The following is a 22,426-nucleotide window of genomic DNA, read 5'->3' as shown; positions in this document are numbered from 1 at the left end:
ACTCTGAGTGAGACTTGTATTAGCCCTGATTGACAAGGAAACCAATGCCTTAAAGTCACATAACCTACCTGATATGCCACAATCAGTAGAGTGGCAGAAATTGACTGACCAATCAGAATGGACCCTGGAAGTGATCTGGAGAGCTCAGATTATTTGTCCTTCAGGTAAAAGATGGTGGAGAGGCAGAACAGAGTGCTAGGAGGATATCTGAGAGTCTAAGCATTAGGAAAGAACTTGGGGGTTGAAGGACAATAGTTATCTACCAGTGGGTATGAAAACATTTTAGTAGTTTATTACGTCTTAGGGACCTACAACATTCTATTCTACAGAATAGTTTTGTTTTTAACCAGAATAGAAGTCCTATTTTTTGAAAATGCATTTCTATTTCTTTTGCAGTGTGTATTGTGAAGAATTTTTAAAATATTTTAAAAATTCACTTAAGGATAGCTGTCTGCAGTGACTGGAATAAAAAATGGTTTTCTTCTCAAGCTTAAAAGACATATATGATGCCTTTATATATTTGTAGCATTCATACTTTTTTTCCAAAAAAAAATTGTTTTTTGGATCGGTCGTGGGGCTTGAATTCTGGGCCAGGGCATTGTCCCTGACCTCTTCAGCTCAGGGCTAGCACTCTACCATTTGAGCCTCAGCACAACTTCCAGTTTTCTGGTGGTTAACTAGAGATAAGAGTCTCATAGACTTTCATACCTCAGCTGACTTTCAACTGTGATCCTCAGATCTCAGCCTTCGGGGTATTAGGATTACAGATGTGAGCCACAGGCACACGGTCCCAAAGCTTCTTTATTGAGATTAAATAACTACATATATTTCACAGTACTGTGGCATAGTTATACTTAGCTGAAGTCACACTCCCTTATTTACTTTCATAATACTAAGCAAGATCTTTCAGCCATCCCACTCCTAGGCATCTACCCTGAGCATCATAACCCATGATATGATAAGGACACCTGCTCAGCCATGTTCATCTCTGCACTATTCACAGTAGCCAAGCGATGGAAACAACACGGGGACCTCACTACAGATGAATGGATTTAAAAAAATGTGGTTCCTATACACAATGAAATTTTACATACTCACTAGAAAAGATAAAATAATGGCATTCACTGGGAAATGGATGGAGCTAGAGCGAATCATGTTGAGTGGGATAAGCCATGCTCTCCCTGATGTATGGTGTTTGATTTAAAACATGACAAGACAAAATAAACAGAACTTCAGATGCCCATATGCAACGAAACCAAAAGAAGACACTTCTTCATAGGTACACAGAATAATATGTGGAATGTAAAAAACCCCAGAGATAAGGAAATAAAGGACCCCTCTTTAAGGTTGTATTGTTATTAGATGACTGTATTTGGGGGTACTTCATATATGGAGCCCAGCTTGAGAGAAGCTGGGAGGAGGGCACAGAATCAGTGGAAAGCAGGTGACAACATGCAGGGTCGGGGACCATCAGCTGCACTAGACATTGATGAAATGCAACTAAACATTGCAAGGGTGGTGATGGGAGGGAATGAGAGAGAAAGGGAAAAAATGGAAGAAATGTACATAACATCTGGTCTGGCAGAAATAGTTTTATTGTCAATATTCAAAGAGTTAAACTTCTCCTGTGTAAGACTACAGGTTTTTGAACTTTTCAACATTGATGAGAAGTCCTGTTATAACCACTTCCATTCCCCTCTACCGACAACCAAACTCCACCCCATCGTCATGGCCTGCCATCTTCAACCTAGGTGTCTAATCCTCTGGACGTAATTGGTATAGAACATAGCAGATCTATGCACTGTCTTACAAAATTTGTAAATTTTAATTGAGAAACTGGCAATTTTACAAATACAACTGCCTTCTAAAAAGATTGAATTCCTTTGTACAGAAGTACAAAGTATCTGAGACTTGCTCAACATCTACCAAGAAGAAACTGAAGTGGTGATTGGAGGTAGAGGTTGGGAGAAGGAGATGGGGTGCAGGGAACCATCAAAATGACACAAGACTAAGAGCAAGTCAGGATCCTTAAAAATTCCCCTCTGGTGGCATGACTTATTGAGTATTTCCAGAAACCAGAGGTTGGAGATTTAACTTAAAGATGCATGCACTTGCAGGTTATCAAGTTCTCCTCTGCCAGCCTCACCTCTTCACCACAGCCTTTGCATATGGATGGCAAGTTTAGTGGATGCTGAGAGATGTCCCAACTATCATGTCTGGGTATCATTTGTGGTTCATATGTTAGTTCCAGTGGACAGCGCTTACTGTTGTAAGAAGTTGTACTGATTGGGCATGTAACTCCATGGTCAAATGCTTGCCTACCATGCTCAAAGACCTTGGCTCAATGTTCCGTGAAGAAATGAAAAAGAATTTTGGAGAGACAACTAGGAAAAAGTGAGATTACGAGGGGTATTTTTATTCTTGTTGCTGCTGCTGTTGCTGTCATTCATCTAGTAAGATTTGATTCATAGTCAGGAGTTTGGTCTAGTGGTAGAGTGCTTGTCTAGCATGCACAAAGACCGGGGTTTGATTCCTCAGTACCACATACACAGAAAAAGCTGGAAGTGGTGCTGTGGCTCAAGTGGTAAGAGCATTAGCCTTGAGAAAACTCAAGGACAGTTCCCAGGCCCTGAGTTAAAGCCCTAGGACTGGCATTAAGAAAACAAAAACTAAATTAAGAATGTAATAGGCTTACTGGCAGCAGTAAGGCATTACCACATTACTACATATGGAGGCTCCTTATGTTTATTATTCTTCTCTGACACAGAGAGAAACAAGGAACAGGAGAGGGGGGAAAGTCAGAGAGTGACAGAGAGCTTGAAAGAAGGAAGGCAGTGGGGAAAGGTCAAGGTCCCCTTACTCTCTGTGAGTCCTCCGAAGCATTTCCAGGTCCCGCCTCTGCTCCAAAAGCTGGTTCAGGATAGTATTCTTCTTGAGTCTAGAAGCTGCTTCCACCTGATGCCTCATGCAGTTCTGTTCTTTTATCCGTCTTTCTATAATATTGTCTCCTTCTTGCTTCCCAAAGATGGGCTCAGAGGAGTCTGGCTCATACATGGGCAACTGGGAGGGTTTATTTTTTATCTGAAACAAAAACAAGAACAAACAAGGCAGATAAGAATTCTGCCAGGGACCAGGATCAAGAAAACTAATAACAACAGATGCTGGAGGGGATGTGGCCAGGAGGGATCACTACTACACTGTTGATGGGAGTGCAAACTCATTCAACCACTATGGAAAGCAGTATGGCAGTGCCTCAAAAGACTAAACATAGAGCTCCCCTATGACCCAGCAATTCCACTACTTGGCATTTACCCAATCATCCAGAAACAAGGACAGACTAAATCCACTAGCACAACGATGTTCATTGCAGCACTATTTACCATAGCAAAGATATAGAACCAACCCAGATGTCCCTCAGTTGATGAGTGGATCAACAAGATGTGGTATTTATACACAATGGAATTCTATGCTGCTGTCAGAAAGAATGACATCACTCCATTTGTAAGGAAATGAAAATACTTAGAAAAAATCATATTAAGTGAAGTAAGCCAGACTCAAAGGAACTTAGGCTCAATGGTTTCCCTCACTTGTCATAATCAGTAGAAACCTTGGGCTCTCCTAGCAGAGATTTGCAATAGAGCAAAACCTAGATACATAAGGCCATATAGTATGACACTAAATGAAAGGACCTCTAGGATATAGAAACAAAAGCCATATAATGAATGATTGTTGTCCTTAATGTACTATGTTATCTCTCATCTCTTTTGCTGCCCCTTGGTTATCTCATATTGTTACAGTATCTCACTTTGTTGTCTGATATATCAGATATATTTGTATTTGATTATTTGAAATTGGATAGGGAAGGGGAGAAAACAAGATGAGGGGTGGGTGTGGGGGGGAGGGTAATGGGGACTAAGACATGAGAAAGGGTATCAATGTATGTGAATTAATGCACCTTCTATCTGACAAATATCATGTAACCCTTCTATTAATTACAATAAAAAGTATATGAAAAAAAGAATTCTGCCAGGGAATACATATTATACTCAACTCTATTACAAGGTACCCATATGAAGAAAGTGCTCAAAACTTCCCATAATGCATAATGTATTGGAATATTGGATTTCTACTGAAACTTAGAATGCTATGGAAATACTACATGATTTTTAAAATAACTTGTCCCTGACAAATTACACAGAATTCTAGACATTCACATACATTGAGACCAAAAGAGGATAGTCTTAGACCGTCACAAAGGTGCAATACTGAAGCCACTCTTCAAGTGTATATAAAATAATATACACACTGAAATGAACTCCAAAGATAGGGAAACAAGACTTTTTCTTAATTTTTTTTGTTTTTTTTCCCAATGACTCTGAATTTTTTTACCTTATATACAGTATATTCACGTGAATATCTGTGAGAAGACAGGGGAGGGCACAGAATCATTGAAACATAGGTGAAAACATGAAGCAGTTGAGCTAACTGGTTGCACTGGACATTGATGAACTATGAAACTCATCAGTGGAGATGGGAATGGGAGAGATGAGGGAACAGATGACATGGTGCAAAAGGAAACGGGTTTAATACCTGATGTATGTAAAGGTAACCTGCTGTATATCACCTCTAAAATGACAATGAAGTACATTTAAAAAAAAACTAAAATAAATTGTCCCCTTACCTGGGCATCCAAGGCTCTCTTATAACACTGTGCTTCTTCCCTCTTGTCTTGTAAGTATTTGGCTCTTTGTGCAGCAAGTCTGGCATTTACGAACAGGAGAAGGTGTGTAAGAAAGAGAAAGTGAATCTGAATCCTTAGTAATACAAAGTAACAATCAAAAGATGTTTGGTATTAATAGAAATGTCAGCATGATAAGCCAGATGTCAGCAGTTCACACCTGTGCTGAAATCCTAACTACTCGGAAAGCTGATACTGTAGGATCTTGCTTCAAAGCCAGCCTAAGTAAAACAATAATACTACTGAAAGTCCTCTTTGTCTCTACCTAGGTCTTTTCTGTAATTCCCTGTGTCCTTTTTTTCCCCCAGTGCAATCTCTGACTACAAGAAGACTAAACATTTGGATAGGCAGGAAGGGAAAGAAGATAACGAGTCTGTCATCTCCAATCAACCAGCAAAAAGCCAGAAGTGAAGATACAGCTCAAGTGGTAAAGCATCAGCACTGACTGAAAAAAAACAAGCAAGAATAAGAGGCTCTGAGTTTAAACCATTGTATCTACACAAGGAAGGTGGGAAGGGCGGGGTAGTGAAGGAGTACAGTATATAATATTTAGAGAGGGAGCCGGGAGTTTGGCCTAGTGGTTAAAGTGCTTGCCTAGCATGCACGAAGACCCAGGTTCGATTCCTCGGTACCACATACATAGAAAAAAGCCAGAAGTGGTGCTGAGGCTCAAGTGGTAGAGCTCTAGCCTTGAGAAAGTCCAAGGACAGTGCTCAGGCCCTGAGCTCAAGCCCAGAACTGGCAAAATATATATATAATATATATATATAAATGGTAAGGTATAATTGAAACAATTATAGACCATCCATTTCATTTTTCTAACTAGCTAGTTTGCTCAGTTAGTCACAGTGGTGCTAATGAAACTACCAAGGCTGATTCAATCCCTCACAGAAATGATTTTCCCACAAAACCCCTTTTTCTGAGCATATCCAACTGGACTTACTCCTCTTGGAGTTGAACTTGTTCTAGGCGGTCCATCACCTGACTGTTTTGTCTTTCCTTTATTTCATTTTCCCGTCTTTTGTCCATTTGTTTCAGGAGACTTTGGGAATATTCTCCTTGCCTAAAAGCATTTATCTCAGAGCTAAGGGGCCGTTTATCAAATAGGAAGGATTTCTAGAATGAAAGAGGAGCAATCTGTTTATTCTACAATGCAAATAAATAAAATAACTCAGACAATACTTTTACTGTTATTGTTGTTGTTGTCATGTCAGTCCTGGGACTTGAACTCACAGCCATAGGCACCATCCCTGAGCATTTTTGCTCAAGGCTAATGCTCTACCATTTGAGCCACAGCTCTACTTCCGGCTTTTTGATGGTTCATTGGAGATGAGAGTTTCATGAAAGTTCTTGCCCAAATGTGTTCCAAACCTCCATCTTCACATCTCGGCCTCCTGAGTTGCCAGGATTATAAATGTGAGCCAACGTTTTCCCCATCCTTCAACATGTTGACCAACTAATGTTAGGATAAGAGGAGCAACAGAAGCATGTTTCAGGACCAAGATGAGCTCACACTGTATTAGAGCCAGAAGAAGGATGCCACAGAGTCGGTCCTGAAGTAGCACTTGAAGCATGCAATGGAGCTGCATGTTGTAACTGCATGGAATGCACGCAGAATTCTGAGTGTGTACAAAGGAATGAACCAAGACCAAAGACACAGTGGGGGGGGGCACGGGGAGTAGGGAAAGAGAGACCTGAAAATCTACTGTGGGCTTGGTCTGCCTCCACACTGGAGATCCAACTGTGACAAGGGCTGAGATCCTTACTTTCATCTAGCCTGCATCCTGGTTCACGAAGTAGGCATCAAACAAGAGAGAAGCAGTCACATCACTGAAGGTTATAATAGAGGCTATGGATCTCTTACCACCTTAAGTAACTATGCAGGCTAGCACTAAATTGTCTGGCTGTTAGGGAAAACTTTTTGGTGGAGAGGAGTGAAACATACCACGCATACACATATTCACACACACACACACACACACACACACAGAGATTAAAACACTGGCAGATCCTGCATCCCTTGAAGAAGGAACAAAGACACTAAATGGAAACAGGCTTGGTCAGTGAGGAAAGGATGGGATTTAAAATCAAAGCAGGGGCCAGGAACATGGCCTAATGGCAGCATGCTTGTAAGCACTCTTTCACTAGGCCACACTCTCAGCTCATGGGTTAATAATTTTGATAGATCTCTTTGACTGCTGTATGGAACATGGTCTGTAGGAGAATCTAACCAGAGCACGGTGCAGAAGTTGAGTGTAAGATTTGTCTTGGTGTGGAGTGTTCACACTGAGGAGGTTTGAAGATATATGGGAACATATTTTAGAGGTAAAGGCAACTGAACTTGTAGGTGGTTGGATGTGAAGAACAGAGATAGAGGAATTGGAGATCACTCCTGAACACAGGTTGTGCAATGGCTGGCTGGTGATGCCACTTGGTCTCTTTTTTCTTTTTCCTTTTCTTTTGTGCCCATACTGTGGCTTAAACTCAAAGCCTCATACTCATGCTCTTATGATTTTCTACTCAGGCCCAGTACACTACCACCTGAGCCATGCCTTCAGCCTGGCTTTTTGCTGGTCAACAGGAGATAAGCTTCTCGTGGGCTTTTCCACACGAGATGTCTTTGAACTTCTCAGCTTCCTGAGCAGTTAGGAATAACAGGTATGAGGCACCAACACCCAGCTACCTAACTTTTATAGGTCAGGAATGTCTTCCAATCTCTGTTCTAAGTGGCTTTCTTATTTGCTCATATAGAGCCCTTTTCGAAGCTTTATCACAGCAGTCAGTTTACCAAACTTTTAGCTCTTTGAGAGTGTGTCTTCCCAACTAGCTTGAGATTTCTTCAGTAAAGGAAATGTGTTTTTCTAGCTGCCAGCACAATGCCCATAGGAATTCAATATACATGCCATGAGGAATAAAGAAAACATTTAATTATATTTAATTAGGTGCCCCATCAGGGCACCTAAATAGTAGAGTAAAAGAATAAAGGGTAAGGTAGAAATAAAAGTAGACACATGCTTGCAAGCATTAAAGATGATGTGATGAGGCCGGTGGCTTACCTCCGTCTGAAGCAGGGCTTCTTGAATGTTAATGCATATGCAAACTCCCTGGGACTTTCTTGTGAGGTAGACTCCCACTGAGGAAGTCTCAGGCAAGGCCTCATATGTTTGCAAGGCTTGCCCAAATCAGTGATGATGATGCTCTCAGTTCTCTCTTTAGATTCTAGTGCTGGACTTCATAGCAGACTGTTCTAGCCTAGGACCTGGCTGCACTATTCACAACAGCCAAGCGGTGGAAACAACTGATATGTCCTACTATAGATGAATAGATAGAAAAACTGTAGTACATATATACAATGGAATTCTACATAGCCAACAGACAAGATAAAATCATGGCATTCGCTGGGAGGTGGATGAAACTAGAGCAAATCATGTTGAGTGAGGTAAGTCGAGACCAAAGGATCAAAAGGCACATGGTCTCCTTGATATATGGATATTGGATCCAAGCAGTACAATAGCAATGCCTCAATTTTCAGGTACCTAAGGTTATGGATGCGGTCTTGGAGATATAAACATAACTACATAGTCATGAAAAACTATGATGTGATATATAAACTCTATAGACATAATGTTATATAGATCAATATGTACCTATGACATATAAACTCTCAGCTTAATTTTAATTATGTTCTAAAATCTATGTGCCAATGATTGCATATAGAGATTCCCTTCTTGAATACTTGTTTGTTAAACATGACATATGAAATCTGATGTAAAAATCAAAGCTACCCCAGGCAAGAAAGTCCATGAGACTTTTGATCTCCAATTAACCAAAAAGAAAAAAACAGTAGGACTTTGGCTCACATGGTAGAGCACCAGCCTTGAACAAAAAGCCCCAAAACAATACCCAGGCCAGGACTGGCACACATGCACAAACACACGTACACACACACACACACACACACACACACACACACACACACACACTAACACAATCTTTGTAGATTAAACACAGATCATAGCTTCACTAAGAAACTAGAGGCAGACAAGAAAAGGAGGAATGGAAAAGGAGAAGTAATTTTGTAATACTCTTGAGAGAGGACGAATATAATCAAAGTGGTGTTTGCAACTATACAAGCAGAACAAGGAAATCTCAAAGCTATTTTTGGAAGAAGGGAAAAGAAGAGTGATAGAGGATGTGTGATTGATTAGAACATATTATACACATTGGAAACTGTCACAGTGAATCTCCCTTTGTATAATCCATGTCACCTGATGAGAATACTAAAGAAAAAAAACTATGGCATGATTTGAGACACAAAGAGGGGATCCTAAGTTTTCTAGATGCAACAGCAGCTAGAGCAAATTTAAAGGAACTCTTACATAAAATTCAGGTTTCTCATTCTTGTGATGTCTTATAGCTTCGGCAACTCCAAGATTATAGGCTGCATTTTTCTGATTCTGTTCTCTGGTAGCCAGACTTTTCATCTATTGCAAAACAAAATGTTTAATTTTTAAATCACCTACTGAAATGGAATTTAAAAAATTTTTTTCATTCAATGACAGTCATATAGATGCACCAACATGGAAACCCATTTGGAGGTAATATGTTTTCTGATATCTTTATAGATTGATAACAGTCAACTAGTCATATCTCCTATTCTTGGACTTTGGATGTCATTCATTACGACAAAGAACTTAAGAAGGAATGAAAGACTTTATCACAAACCCAAGGAAGGGTGGGAGCTTCAGCTACTGGAAACCATGGGAATCTGGACAGAGCAAACATAAAAGTGTCATTCCATCCTTTCTTGCTTGAGATAAGGCTTCTGTGGGGAAGGCCAGAGAAATCACTTGGTACAAAATAGGGCAGAAACATGCTTTTTTCTAGCTTCCCTCAACTCATCTGCCATGTTAACTCCAGATCTTGAACTTGTGAAGCAAATGCTGTGCCATACAAGCCACACTCCCAGCTTTAGATACTATTGGTGAAACATCTTTCACAGCTAATTGCCTCTCCTATAGCTGGGACCACAGGCACATGTCACCATACCTAGAAAATACGTTGAGATGGGGTCTTGCTAACTTTTTTTGCACAGGCTAGCCTCAACTGAAATCCTCCAAATTGGTCTCCTAATTAGCTAGGATAATAAGCATGAAACACAACCCAGCCTTGAAAAGTAAAAATCTGATCAATCTTACAATTGATAAGAAATATAAATCCATAAAGTCTGGGTTTAAGATTCAGTCTAACTGAAGGGGAAAAAATGAGGGTCAACACTTATCTACGTAGATATTCACCCCAAAATTGTTTATTAATGTGAGAAGTCTCGCAGTTACATAACTGCTTATCTATGTTACAGTGCAGACATACAGAGGAATGTATTAATGGAATCTGATCATCAAAATCTACTGTCTGCAGCTTCATAATTTCATCACCCCGATAATAATATTTTTCTAAAAAATCTACTGTCCCATAAATGGGGACAGTGACACAATACCTGGCATTGGTAGAAAGCCTCTTGGTCTTTCAGCATTTGGTACTGCTGGATGAGATGCTCATCTTCCATCTCTCTCCTCCTCTTTTCCTCACCATAGTACAAAGGGAAATTCCGTTGTGCTCGTTGCAAACATACATAGCACATTTCCTGCGATCCCAAACGTGAGGACAAATTCATTTTGTACATAGTATTTTGTTCCATGCGTGAAGGTACTAGGGCTTAAAATCAGGTCCTAATTTTTTTTGTTATTGTTGTTCTGTTTGTTTTTTTGCTCAAGGCTGTTACTTTACCACTTGAGTCTCATCTCCCCTTTTGGTTTTTCGCTGGTTCATTGCAGATAAAGTTTTTTTTTTTTTTTTGACTTACCTGCCTAGGCTGGCTTCGAAGTGAGATCCTCAGATATCAGTCTTCTAAGTAGTGAGGATTACAGAAGAAGCCATTAGCCTCTGGCTTACTTCTTTGCCTTCCCATTCCCTCCCCAAATCCTCCAAGGATTGAGTATGTGAAGAAACATATTTTATAAAAGTACATATTCAGCCAGGCACCTGTAGTTCATGCCTGTAACTCTAGCAACTCAGGAGGTTGAGATCTGAGGATCACAGTTCAAAGCCAGCCCAGACAGAAAAGTCTGGGAGATTCTTATCACCACTTAACCCAGAAGTGGAGCTGTAAGTGGAGTGGTAGAGTGCTGACCTTGAGCAAAAGGAGCTTAACGACAGTCCCAGAGTTCAAGGCCCAGGACCAGCAAAACTAAGAAGAAGAAGAAGAAAAAGGAGGAGGAGGAGGAGGAGGAAGAGGAAGAAGAGGAAGAGGAGGAGTATCCAAATAGAGTGAATGAAATGGATTAGAATACATTGTAGACATGCCTGGAAATACAACAATGAAATCCTCCCTTCTTGTTTAATTAATGGAAGCTAATTGAAAAATAATTGGAGGGCTGGGCTCATGCCTGTAATTCTAGCTACTCAGAAAGCTGAGATCTGAGGATCACAGTTCAAAGGCAGCCCAGGTACTAAAGTCTGTAAGACTCTTATCTCCAATTAATCACTAGAAAACAGGAAATGGGACTGTGGCTCAAGGAGGAGGGTGGTAACCTTGAACTGAAGATCTCAGGAACAATGCCCAGGCCCAGGAGAAGGATGGTAGCCCTGGGGCTAAAGAGCTCAGGGACAGTGCCCAGGCCCTAAGTTCAAGCACCATAACTCACACAAAAAAGATAAAATAAAAGGAAAAAGTGTATACTAGTGACAAATAGCAAGATGAGATTTTCAGTGAATCACACAGATCAAAACGTAATAAGAAATAATAACAATGTACTGAATTTACACTGAAATTGAAAATGGCAACTAAGAAATTAGGTTTCCCCCCATTTCTATTAACTAGTATATCTCAACTAGTAGAAAGATTTATCACATGTCTTTATAGCTCACGTGAGCTTTAACCATAAACTATAGCTAAGAAAGAGCAATTCCCAGAACCCTCCTTGAGAAAAAGAAATGAGGGAAAGATTTAGAGTAGGATTTGTTTGAATGTCCTCTACCTGTCCTGCTTTTTTATGATCTTGGCAAGCTGACACTGAGGGTGTTCTGGATTTCAGACTGTCACTTTTCACTCTGTAAAAACAATGAGACACTGCATGATGTTGAGTGCACTGTGGCCTGAAGAGAAAGTCATGTTATATATAGGCTGAGCATACCAAAGCACAGTGTCTCAGTGGGTTTCTTCAAAAGCGTTGTCTGAAGGTTAAGAAGCTATACTTTGTGTCAAAGAAAACCTGACTTTGAATCCCATTTTATAGGCTCTCTAAGCTATGGAGTCTCAGAGATTCCAATTTGAGAACTAAGGATAAAATTTATTCAACTCAGAAAAATATGAATGTATTTTTCTAGATACAGGAAATGCAGTGCAAATAAAATATATGTACAGCTGGGCACAGTGGCTCACACCTATAATCCTAGCTACTCAGGAGCCTGAGATCCGAGTATCACATTTCTTTTTTTTTTTTTTTTTGCCAGTCCTGGGCTTGAGCTCAGGGCCTGAGCACTGTCCTTGGACTTTCTCAAGGCTAGAGCTCTACCACTTGAGCCTCAGCACCATTTTTGGCTTTTTTCTATGTATGTGGTACAGAGGAATCGAACCCGGGTCTTCCTGCATGCTAGGCAAGCACGCTACCACTAGGCCAAACTCCTGGCCCTCCAAGTATCACATTTCAAAGCCAGCCTGGCACAAAAAGATCATGAGACTCTAATTTCCAATTAATCACTAGAAAACGGGAGGTGGAGCTGAGGCTCAAGGGGTAGGGTGGTAGCCTTGAGCTGAAGAGTTCAGGGACAATGCCCAGGCCCAGAGTTCATGGGCCCAGAGGGCCCATGATCACGCACACACACACACACACACTCATAGACACATTCTATCATAGAATTGACATCCTAATGAGGGTAAGAAAGTCAGAATTGGGCACCAGTGGCTCATGCCTGTAATCCTAGCTACTCAGAAGGCTGAGATCTGAGAACTGCAGTTTGAAGCCAGCTCAGCATCAGAAGTGGAGGTGTGGCTCAAGTGGTAGAGCACTAATCTTAAGCACAGAGGCTCAGGGACATTGCCCAGGCCTTCAGGTCAAGCCTCACTTAGGTACAACAAAAAACTAAGCCAAACACAAGATAAATAATTGAATTTGTTTTGTTTTGTTTTTGTTTTTGTCATGGGACTTGAACTCTGGGCTTGGGCCCTGTCCCTGAGCTCTTCAGTGCAAGGCTGGTGCTCTACCACTTGAGTCACATCACCACTTCCAGTTTTCTGGTGGTTAATTGGAGATAAGAGTCTCATGGACTTCAGTGCCTGGGCTGGCTTTGGACGTCTATTCTCAGAGTAGCTTCTGAGTGAGCCACCAGGCGCCCAGCTAAAAATTGAATGTTGTAACGTATCCAATGATGATAAAAATCATGCAATACTGCAGAAATGGAATAGTAAGTCTAATAAATCCTAAAGTGAATGACCAGAAAACATTCACTAAGAAGGTGACATTTCACGAGATACCTAGAAGCAATGAGAGAGCAATAATAGAGCCAATAGAAAAAACTTTCCAGAAACTGGGGGTGTGGCTCAAGTGATAGAGTGACACATGCTTGAAAAACCAAGTGGCACAAGGCCCTGAGTTCAAGCCCCAGTACTAGAACAAATAGTAATAATGTAATAATATATATGTCCATTACATATATTTATTATATATTAGACAGATATATATCAGACATATGTAATATATTATATATATGTATTATATGCCTATAATATACATGCATTATAAGTATATATTATGCATTGATTATATTTAATATGTACTATATTAAATAGTATATAATATTTATATCATATTAATATTAAATATTATATAATATCAACAGTAGGTATATATTATGTGCATACCATATATTATATACGTGTATATATAATATATGTTATATATTATATATTAGACACAGTATATATTTATATTATACATTGCATAATATAATATATGATATATAAAAATATGTTATATGATATATGTCATATAATAAATTGTAATATGTTTTATACATCTATAATATATTATTATGTATAATGTAATATATAATATAATGTATAATGTATTATAATTATATATTATATAATATATAATATAAGTAATAATAATAACAAACTTTCCAGCTAACCAAATGAGTACAAACCCTAGGGTAGGAATATGCCTGTGTTCAGTGTAGCAGTCAGAGGAGGAATGACCATGCCCAACCTTAATCCTGAGTGACAATGAGAAATGGCACAGGGCTTGAGATGAGAGTAAGATTACAGGATGGGGGCTGGGAGTTTGGCCTAGTGGTTAAAGTGCTTGCCTAGCATGCATGAAGACCCGGATTCGATTCCTTGGTACCACATACATAGAAAAAAAAAGCCAGAAGTGGTGCTGAGGCTCAAGTGGTAGAGCTCTGGCCTTGAGAAAGTCCAAGAACAGTGCTCAGGCCCTGAGCTCAAGCCCAGGACTGGCAAAAAAAATAAAAGTAAAATAAAGGTTTAAAAAAAAAAAAAAGATTACAGGATGGCTTTGGCCGCACTGTTGAGGGAATCAACTGAATAGGAACAACAGTAGGAGTGGAAGAACCATTGAGACTGTCCCAAAAGCTCCAGAGAAAAACCATGGTGGTAGCAGGAGGATGATAAGAAGTGGCTGCAGTCTTGATTTTTTATTATTATTATTATTAATATTATTATTATTATTATTATCCATTCTGAGGCTTGGACTCAGGGCCTGGGCAGTCTCTGAACTCTTCAGCTCAAGACTAGCCTTCTACCACTCGAGCCACAGTGCTACCTCGGCCTTTTTTGTGTATGTGGTACTGAGGAATAGAAATCAGGGCTTCATGCATGGTAGCTAAGCTCTCTACCACTAAGCTACATTCCCAGCCTTGCAGTCTTGATTTGTGTTGAGGCATAATTTGCATGCAAGATGCAAGGGCTCTTGCTTCCTCTCCATTCCAAGGAGTGTATGTGAACAAACCGCCTGCCTTTTGGATCCTTCCTCATGCTGAGGGTAAATCTGCTCCAATACTGTCTCTGTCCCCTGACTTCACGCAGGCTCCACACCCTGTTAGAAAACTAAAAACTGGGCCCCCACCAGGTGTAGATAGCTGCCAGCATTGCTCAGGTGACTCAGAGCCAGGCTGTGAATATTCATATCAATATTTGTTCAGGATTTGTAGCCTGACAGCCTGACTGTCAAGACAATCACAGAACAGAAGAAAAACATCCACACTAAAGGAATTGGGAGGTGAGGTGAAGAATATGTCAAGAATGTATTGAATATACCACAAAATTAAGAAAACTACGAGAAGGGGTGGATCCAAGGTGGATGAAGGTCTTGCAGATGCATGTATACGTTAAACTGCCTTGTTAAAAGGCAAAAAGAATCCAATACATATCCTATAAAATTAAGAAATGTGAGAGTGGGGGTGGGCTTGGAGGGGTGGGTGAGAATGTTGAAAGGAGTGACATTGATCAAGATGTACTGTATTGGTAAACTGCTTTTTGTTGAATGGCAACTCCTTGGTACAACTACTTAAAGATAATAAAAATATTTTAATGGTTTTTTAACTTAACAAGTTGCTCTATTGCAGAGTTTCAAATGTGAATTCTTAAAGCAAAACCACCCTTCTGTGCAACTAAGGTATTTTATATGTAAATTAAATTAAAATTAAGCTAATATTTTATACATGTAAACAATAATTTTTTAATTAAGAAATAAAAACTGCTCTTAGGCACCAGTTCACAACTGTAATCCTAGCTACTCCAGATGCTGAGATCTGAGGATCATAGTTCAAAGCTAAGCCTGGGCAGAAAAGTCTGTGAGATTCTTATCTCCAATTAACCACCAGAAAACCAGAAGTGGTGCTGTGGCTCAAGTGGTAGAGCACTAGCCCTGAGTTGAAGAGCTCAGAGACAGCACCGAGGCCTACAGTTCAAGCCCCACAACTGACAGGGTGGGGGCAGGGGAGCCAGACCAGAAGCTATGGCTCAAGTAGTAGAGTGCCAGGCTTGAGTACAAAAGCTAAGGGACAGTGCCCAGGCCTGAGTTCAATTTCCAGCTGCAACACACACACACACACACACACACACACACACACACACACACACACACACCACACACAAAGAAAGAAAGAAAGAAAGAAAGAAAGAAAGAAAGAAAGAAAGAAAGAGAGAAAGAGAGAAAGAAAGAGAATAAATATTAAATGGTCAATCTAATGCTAGTATTCAGTCATTTGAAAATGAGTTAATTTGAAATTTTGAGCTAGGCGTCAGTGACTCACACCTATAATCCCAGATACTTAGGAAGGTTGAGAATGGAGGATTGCAATTTGAGGCCAGCCTGAGCAGAAAGTTCATGAATTCCCCCACCCACAACTGGGCTTAGTAGACTGGATCCCAAGCTATGTGTGAGGCCAAGACGAAAGCATCTATGCCGGGTGCTGTGGCTCAGGCCTGTAATCCTAGCTACTCGGGAGGCTGAGATCTGAGGATCATGCTTCAAATCCAGCACGGGCAGGAAAATTGTAAGACTTTTATCTCCAATTAGCCACCAGAAAGCTGGAAGTGGTGCTGTAGCTCAAGTGGTAGAGCGCTTGCCTTGTGGTAAAGAGCTCAGGGACAATGCCCAGGCCCAGAGTTCAAGCCCCACAACCAACCAAAAAGAAAAAAATAATGGGAGCATCTAGGCTCTAGCCCAGGTTTCTAGTATAGGATATGTTCATTTGACAAATTGCATTTGTCTTACGTTATTTATAATGTAAAGAAAAATCTAGGTACCATCTAAACATCCAACAAAAGATTGCTCAAATAGCAATCTTTACCAATATCTGAAGAAATTAAAAGCTATTAGGCTCTAAATATCTGTTAGGTATAATCAAGTTTCATATAATGTGCTTTCAATTTTATTTCAAATGTATATATGTTTCAAGTGAAAGTATATATATATATGTGCACTGAAATAAAAGATAAATATTATATGTTAGCAGGAAGTTTCCCTTCATATAATGAGGCTATGTTTTGTAACATATGCTTATCTGCTTTTCTTAAAAGTTATTTGTGATACACATGTATTTTTTTAAATTAGTAAATAATATATTTTTGTTAACTTCCATAGGAAATCCTTTGTCATAACTCCCAGCAATTAATAACTCATACTTTTGCTAGACTCTGACTTATGCTTTGTCCACTCAAGGTATTATTTGTATGTGAGAGCCAGTACAGGAACTTAAATTTAAGGCCTCCCACTCTTCCTCGGCTTTTTTGAATCAAATGTGGTGCTCTCCCTCTTGAGCCACATCTCAACTTCTGTTTTTTTGGTGGTTAATTGGAGATAAGAGTCTAATGGATTTTTTTTATGCTTAAACTAACTTCAAACTCCAATCCTCAAACTTCAGCCTCATACATTTAGGATTATACATGAGTCACTGGCCGCCAGACTTCGGAGGCATTAAATCTTTAGTACCAATCTCCCTACAAGACTGTAAGCTTTATGAAAGCAGGTTGCATGCCTTTTGCTCTTTATTTCAGTGCCAAGAATTATACTTGGTAAACAGTGGTGCTCAGCATTTATTGGACTGAACTGAATTCCCAAGGATTCATATCATTTATTCTCAATCATCTTTCACACAAGTGAGATTATCCCAAAAGAAAAAAGAAAAAAGAAAACCATGCTGAAGGTATTGCTTTGATTATTGGGTACAAATAGATAAAGGAATAAACAATTGCTGCAATTCCCTGCATTCAATAAATACATGCAAAAGAACAACAGCTCATTACTTTTCTGGGGCCACATTTCCACTACTCCCACTTTGTTCCAACTTGTCCAGTGAGGTGACGCTTGTCACTTTGGTAGGGGAGACCGCTTGTTTGTCTGGAAGGTTCCTGGTTGCAAAGATCTCTAGAATGAGAAACAAACAGAAGTGACTTTGCCTGCAACTTTTAAACCACTAAATAGCTTGTACATAACCCGGATCAATGCTTGCACTTTGTACCAAGGTAACTACCAACAGAAGATGAAATTTTACCTTTCAACAATGGCCCTTTGTCCAAGAAGACACAGCATGCTTGCCCTAGAGCTTAATTCTTGTGTTTGTTGCCTGAATGGACCCTTTTGCTATCTGAATATTGACTCCTGGTTTAAGTAGGAAGGACAAGAGCTTCAATTCAAGACCTTGTGCGTGTTAAATGGGGGCTCTACAACTTTGGGGTGCTTCCCCTCCCTTTTTGCTTCCATTATTTCTCAAACAGGGTCTCCAGATTTTTGTCCTGATCCACCTCTGATAACAATCCCTCCTCACCTTTCCAGATAGTTGGAAGTCACAAGAGTATAGTACACTGCCAGCCCTGCTTGTTAAAAGCAGGGTCTCCCTGACTTCTCGCTTGAACTGGCCTCAGATTATGATCTTCCTGTCTTTGCCTCCCACATAGCTTGGGCTATAGGTGTGAACCACCATGCCTAACTGCGTTTTCACTCCGGCAATGGGGAGTCAAAAAGATGATTGTTTTAAAAGCATGAGAATTATAAGACTTAAGATTCATAAAATGGTTAAGGCAAGTGATGGAAGCTACAGAAGGAGATGTTTTTAGAGAAAACTATTACTATGATTACTTGTGAATCTAACTTTATTTCCTTTGAACACAGGACTGTTAAGCACTATGACTGAGATCATAAGCAATGAATAATAAGAGACTGCACCCAGAAACCAGTGGCCTACCTTTTATGCCGTCTTGGACTGGCTGGTCTTCCAGCTCGCTCTTCCTTTGGCCTTTCTCTTCATCTTCTACAATGGTCTCCATGGGTGATTTGCTCTCTTTGTCTTTGTGCTCAATCCTAGAAATGAGTCAAGATGTTTATTCAGTGCATTGGATCTGCACACTCAATCAGGCACCTTGAAGGTTCTGAAATAAGCCCACGTGCTTTGAGGGAACCACTGGTTTGACTTGGTGGCCATATCGTGGACCCACTCTCTTTGTAGCTAAGTCGGAGAGTCAACTTAAGAGCTTGTCCCAGCATAGACCCGGAAAGAAGCATTACTTTGTGGGACGAACAAAGGGGAAGCGGGGAGAAGGGAAGAGGGAAGGGAAAAGGAGAGGTATTAAGGATTGAGGAACACTGCCCACTGAGCAGGAAGAGCTGTACCCAGCAGCCCTCAGAGAAAAAGCTCTCACCTTGGAAATGAAAGCACACTGCAGGGCCTTCTCATAAGGGCCTCTCTGCTAGACAGCACCGAGTCCATAGTGCCAGGCCTCTGGAAGGCAGAAGGAAAGGTTATACCTGGGATCTGATGCTCCCAGACAAACAGACCCTGAGCAGGCTACCTCCAAAAAGGCCACCAAGAGATCTTCTGAGGTTGTTTTGTTGAGTGAAGTCCAGCGCTTAAACTCCATGGAGGGATTATCACTCTAGTAATTGCACTTTTTCTGTCCTGGAATTATCTCCTCTTTGGAAATTGCCTTGAGAGTTGAAGCTTCACTTAGATATCTTTGGAAGAAGAGGGCGTTTGTGGAAACAACTAGGATGTGAACAAGCTGGCTAATTCCACTTTTTAAAAAATTGTGATTTATGTCATGACATTGTTTTATATGAGACTGAGGAATTGAATGCAGGGCCTCATGCATGTTAGGCAGGCACTCTACCATTAAGCCACACTCCCAGACTGCAAATTCCACTTTTTTTTTTTTTTAGTTGGTTGTGGAACTTGAACTCTGGGCCTGGATGCTGTCCCTGAGCTCTTCAGCTCAAGGCTAGTGCTCTACTCCTTGAGCCACAGAGTCACTTCCGGTTTTCTGGTAATTAATTGGAGATAAGAATCTCATGGACTTTAGTGCCCTGGGCTGGCTTTGAACTGTGATCCTCAGATCTCAGGCTCCTGAGTATCTAGGATTACAGGTGTGAACCACCAGCACCCAGTTAATTCCACTTGTGACCCAATGATTCTATAGTCAGAGAAAGGCTATGAAATCAGCTGAGCTTGGGTTCAAACGCTTACACTGATAATTGCTGTGAGATCTAGCACTAGATGTGGGGTTAAAAATGGAACCTGGGCCGGAAATTTAGCCTAGTGGTAGAGTGCTTGCCTAGCAGCACGAAGACCCAGGTTCGATTCCTCGGTACCACATACACAAAATGTCGGAAGTGGTGCTCAAGTGGTAAAGCTCTAGCCTTGAGGAATGCCCAAGGACAGTGCTCAGGACCTGAGTTCAAGCCCCAGAACTGTAAAAATAATAAAATAATAATAAAAATGGAATCTAATTTGTAGGACTTTAATAAAGTATTCCAAGAAAAGAAGTACAAAGTAATTAATACATTATATGACAACCACTCATGAATTATTCATATAGAGCAATATCTATATACAAACAGATAAATGCTATAACCTACAAAAGACTTCAAAGGGAATCTTCAAAAGAGCCTTAAAAAGTTGGATGGGGACAAAAACATGAGAAGGGGTACCAATGTTTGTTAAGTAATGCACCTTCTATCTGGCAAATATAATGTAACCCTTCTATTAATTACAATAAAAAAATATATTTAAAAATTGGAAAGTAAAGTCAAGTGCTGATGGCTCATGCTTGTAATCCTAGTTACTCATGAGGCAGAGATCTAGATTGCAATTCAAAGCCAGCACAAGCAGGAAATTCTGTGAGACATTTATCTAATTCCCAAAAGGCCAAAATATTGGAACTATTGCTCAAGTGGCAGAGCACTAGCCTTGAGCAAAAATCCTCAGGCATAGTGCCCAGGGCCTGAGTTCAAGCCCCAGGACTGGCAAAAAAGAAAAAAAAAATAACAAGTTGCCAAGAGTATAATTTGACAAGGCAGTACTCAAGTTTAAGTCACAGGGCATTTAAAAATACAATTGTCACTCGCATCACATGGTATTTATAGAGTGAATAATATATTAATATCATTAATATCCTATTGCCAGACCTCTCAGCTCCTTACCGACCGCTCTGAGCCTCTGCTTGTGATGATTGATAGATACAATAGGTGGTTCTCAATCTGCTTTGGCCTCCAAACACTTTTTTTTAATAGATTATCTTCCCAGGACTAGCTGTTTTGAAAAACATGTCTTAAAAGTTACATTTTTGTCAGGTATGATGACACATACCTGTAGTCTCAGCTATTCAAGAGTCTAAGGTAGGAGATCACTTAAGCCCATGAATTTAAGACCAGTCTAGAAAACACAGTAAAATCTTCCCAGCTCTAGGGGTTCTATTCCATTTGAATCATCAGAGAAGAAGCCCCTAAAGCACAGCTATACCTGCCAAGAGGACCTGTGAGGCATGTGTCACTGAGAAGAGAAGTGAGGACATTTAATTAAAGTCCATAAGAAATGCAAGAGAGCCCTAGGGTTTATGATATAAAGTGATGGCCCATTCTGTGAATGAATAATCCCTGAAGAATAAAGAAGATTACATCCTGGAAGTTATTTGATGAGTTTTGGTAAGTGGATAAAGTATTGAAATTTTATTAAAAGAAAAAAAGGAAGATGAATATGGTCAAAGATCTTCAGGTATATTTCTTCTTATGTTCATCACATATTCATATAGCTTTTATTACACTTTAAAATACAGCAACAAATACTGTGACGTGAACAAATTAGCAATTTTTTAAACATTTGCATTTAGGTAAACAGTCCAAGCAGGAAAGTCTGTAAGACCTTTATCTCCAATAATTGCCAAAATTCCAAAAGGGAAAGTGTAACTCAGATGGTAGAGCACCATTCTTGAGCAAAAAAAAAAAAAAGATAGAAAGAGAAAAAGGAAAAAAAAAACGCTAAGGCCCTGAGTTCAAATCCCAATACCAAAAAGTCCAAGTTTCTATCACCTTTTACATTCTTTGATTGATACTCTTTTCATCTTTTCATATGTAACAGACATCTCCATACATTTGAGGAAAATATCAGTTAAATATGTCAACCTGAGTTTTTCTTTTCCTTTCTTTCCCTCTCTCTTTCCTTCTTTTTCTCACTGGGACTTGAACTCAGAGCACTTTGGACATCTAATTGAGGACTGCAACGAATGCATGGTATCCCTGGGCCTTAACACAGGGCTGTCTTCAAAGCTCCATCCTAAGATATCAACCTCCTGAGTACGAGGATAACTGTTGGGATCCATCTGTACCTAGGTTGCTTGTGTTTTTATTTTATAAAACTTATCTTTAAGTAGTTGTGCAGTTTTCTTGAAGTAGTTGTCGTTTTATGAGCATAATGCATTAATGTCACCCCTGAGTTTTTCAAACGACAGCTTATATGATTCAGTGCCATAATTGTGATGGCAATTTGGACAAGAAAAACAAAATCTTAACTTACATTTCTTAGGGCTTTCGTCAAAGTTCCACTCCCATCCATCAAACACAGGAAGTCCTTGTAAAATTTCATCTTCACTTTGCTGTCTTTGATAGTGAGCACCCCAATTCCCTTGAAGGTAAACTCCACATTCTGCTTAGTGGAAATGGATCGTGAGAGGAAAAGCAGGGTCTCTTTAACACATCCTTCCACTGTGTCCCTGGTGAACGGACTCTCCAGAGAGATCATGACAAAATTAAGTGGCACCACTGGGATGTCACCTAGAGAAGAAATGGGCAGCTGAAGTGGGGAAGAAGAAATGGCGATTCCAACAAGGACCTATTG

The 22,426-nt window shown here is 40.0% G+C and overlaps 1 protein-coding gene across 1 annotated transcript in view; it reads right to left on the bottom strand.

Moving 5' to 3' along the window:
* Positions 1-22,426, bottom strand: part of Ccdc81 (coiled-coil domain containing 81) — a 41,197-nt gene that overhangs the window by 9,916 nt on the left and 8,855 nt on the right. Inside the window, exons 4-13 of the mRNA XM_090348583.1 lie at positions 22,106-22,362; positions 18,960-19,039; positions 18,506-18,621; positions 17,568-17,688; positions 11,776-11,848; positions 10,236-10,382; positions 9,118-9,222; positions 5,682-5,854; positions 4,682-4,760; positions 2,861-3,081 (exon numbers count right to left, since the gene is read on the bottom strand). Of these exons, the coding sequence (XP_090204709.1) occupies positions 2,861-3,081; positions 4,682-4,760; positions 5,682-5,854; positions 9,118-9,222; positions 10,236-10,382; positions 11,776-11,848; positions 17,568-17,688; positions 18,506-18,621; positions 18,960-19,039; positions 22,106-22,362 (1,372 nt within the window). The remainder of the gene's footprint in view (positions 1-2,860; positions 3,082-4,681; positions 4,761-5,681; positions 5,855-9,117; positions 9,223-10,235; positions 10,383-11,775; positions 11,849-17,567; positions 17,689-18,505; positions 18,622-18,959; positions 19,040-22,105; positions 22,363-22,426) is intronic.

Source organism: Megascapheus bottae, chromosome 16, assembly GCF_031878675.1.
Source record: "Megascapheus bottae isolate mThoBot1 chromosome 16, mThoBot2.hap1, whole genome shotgun sequence".
In the NCBI taxonomy this organism is placed as follows: Eukaryota; Metazoa; Chordata; class Mammalia; order Rodentia; family Geomyidae; genus Megascapheus; species Megascapheus bottae.
Note: the sequence above shows the minus strand (reverse complement) of the source record. Positions and strands in the feature narration are given on the sequence as shown.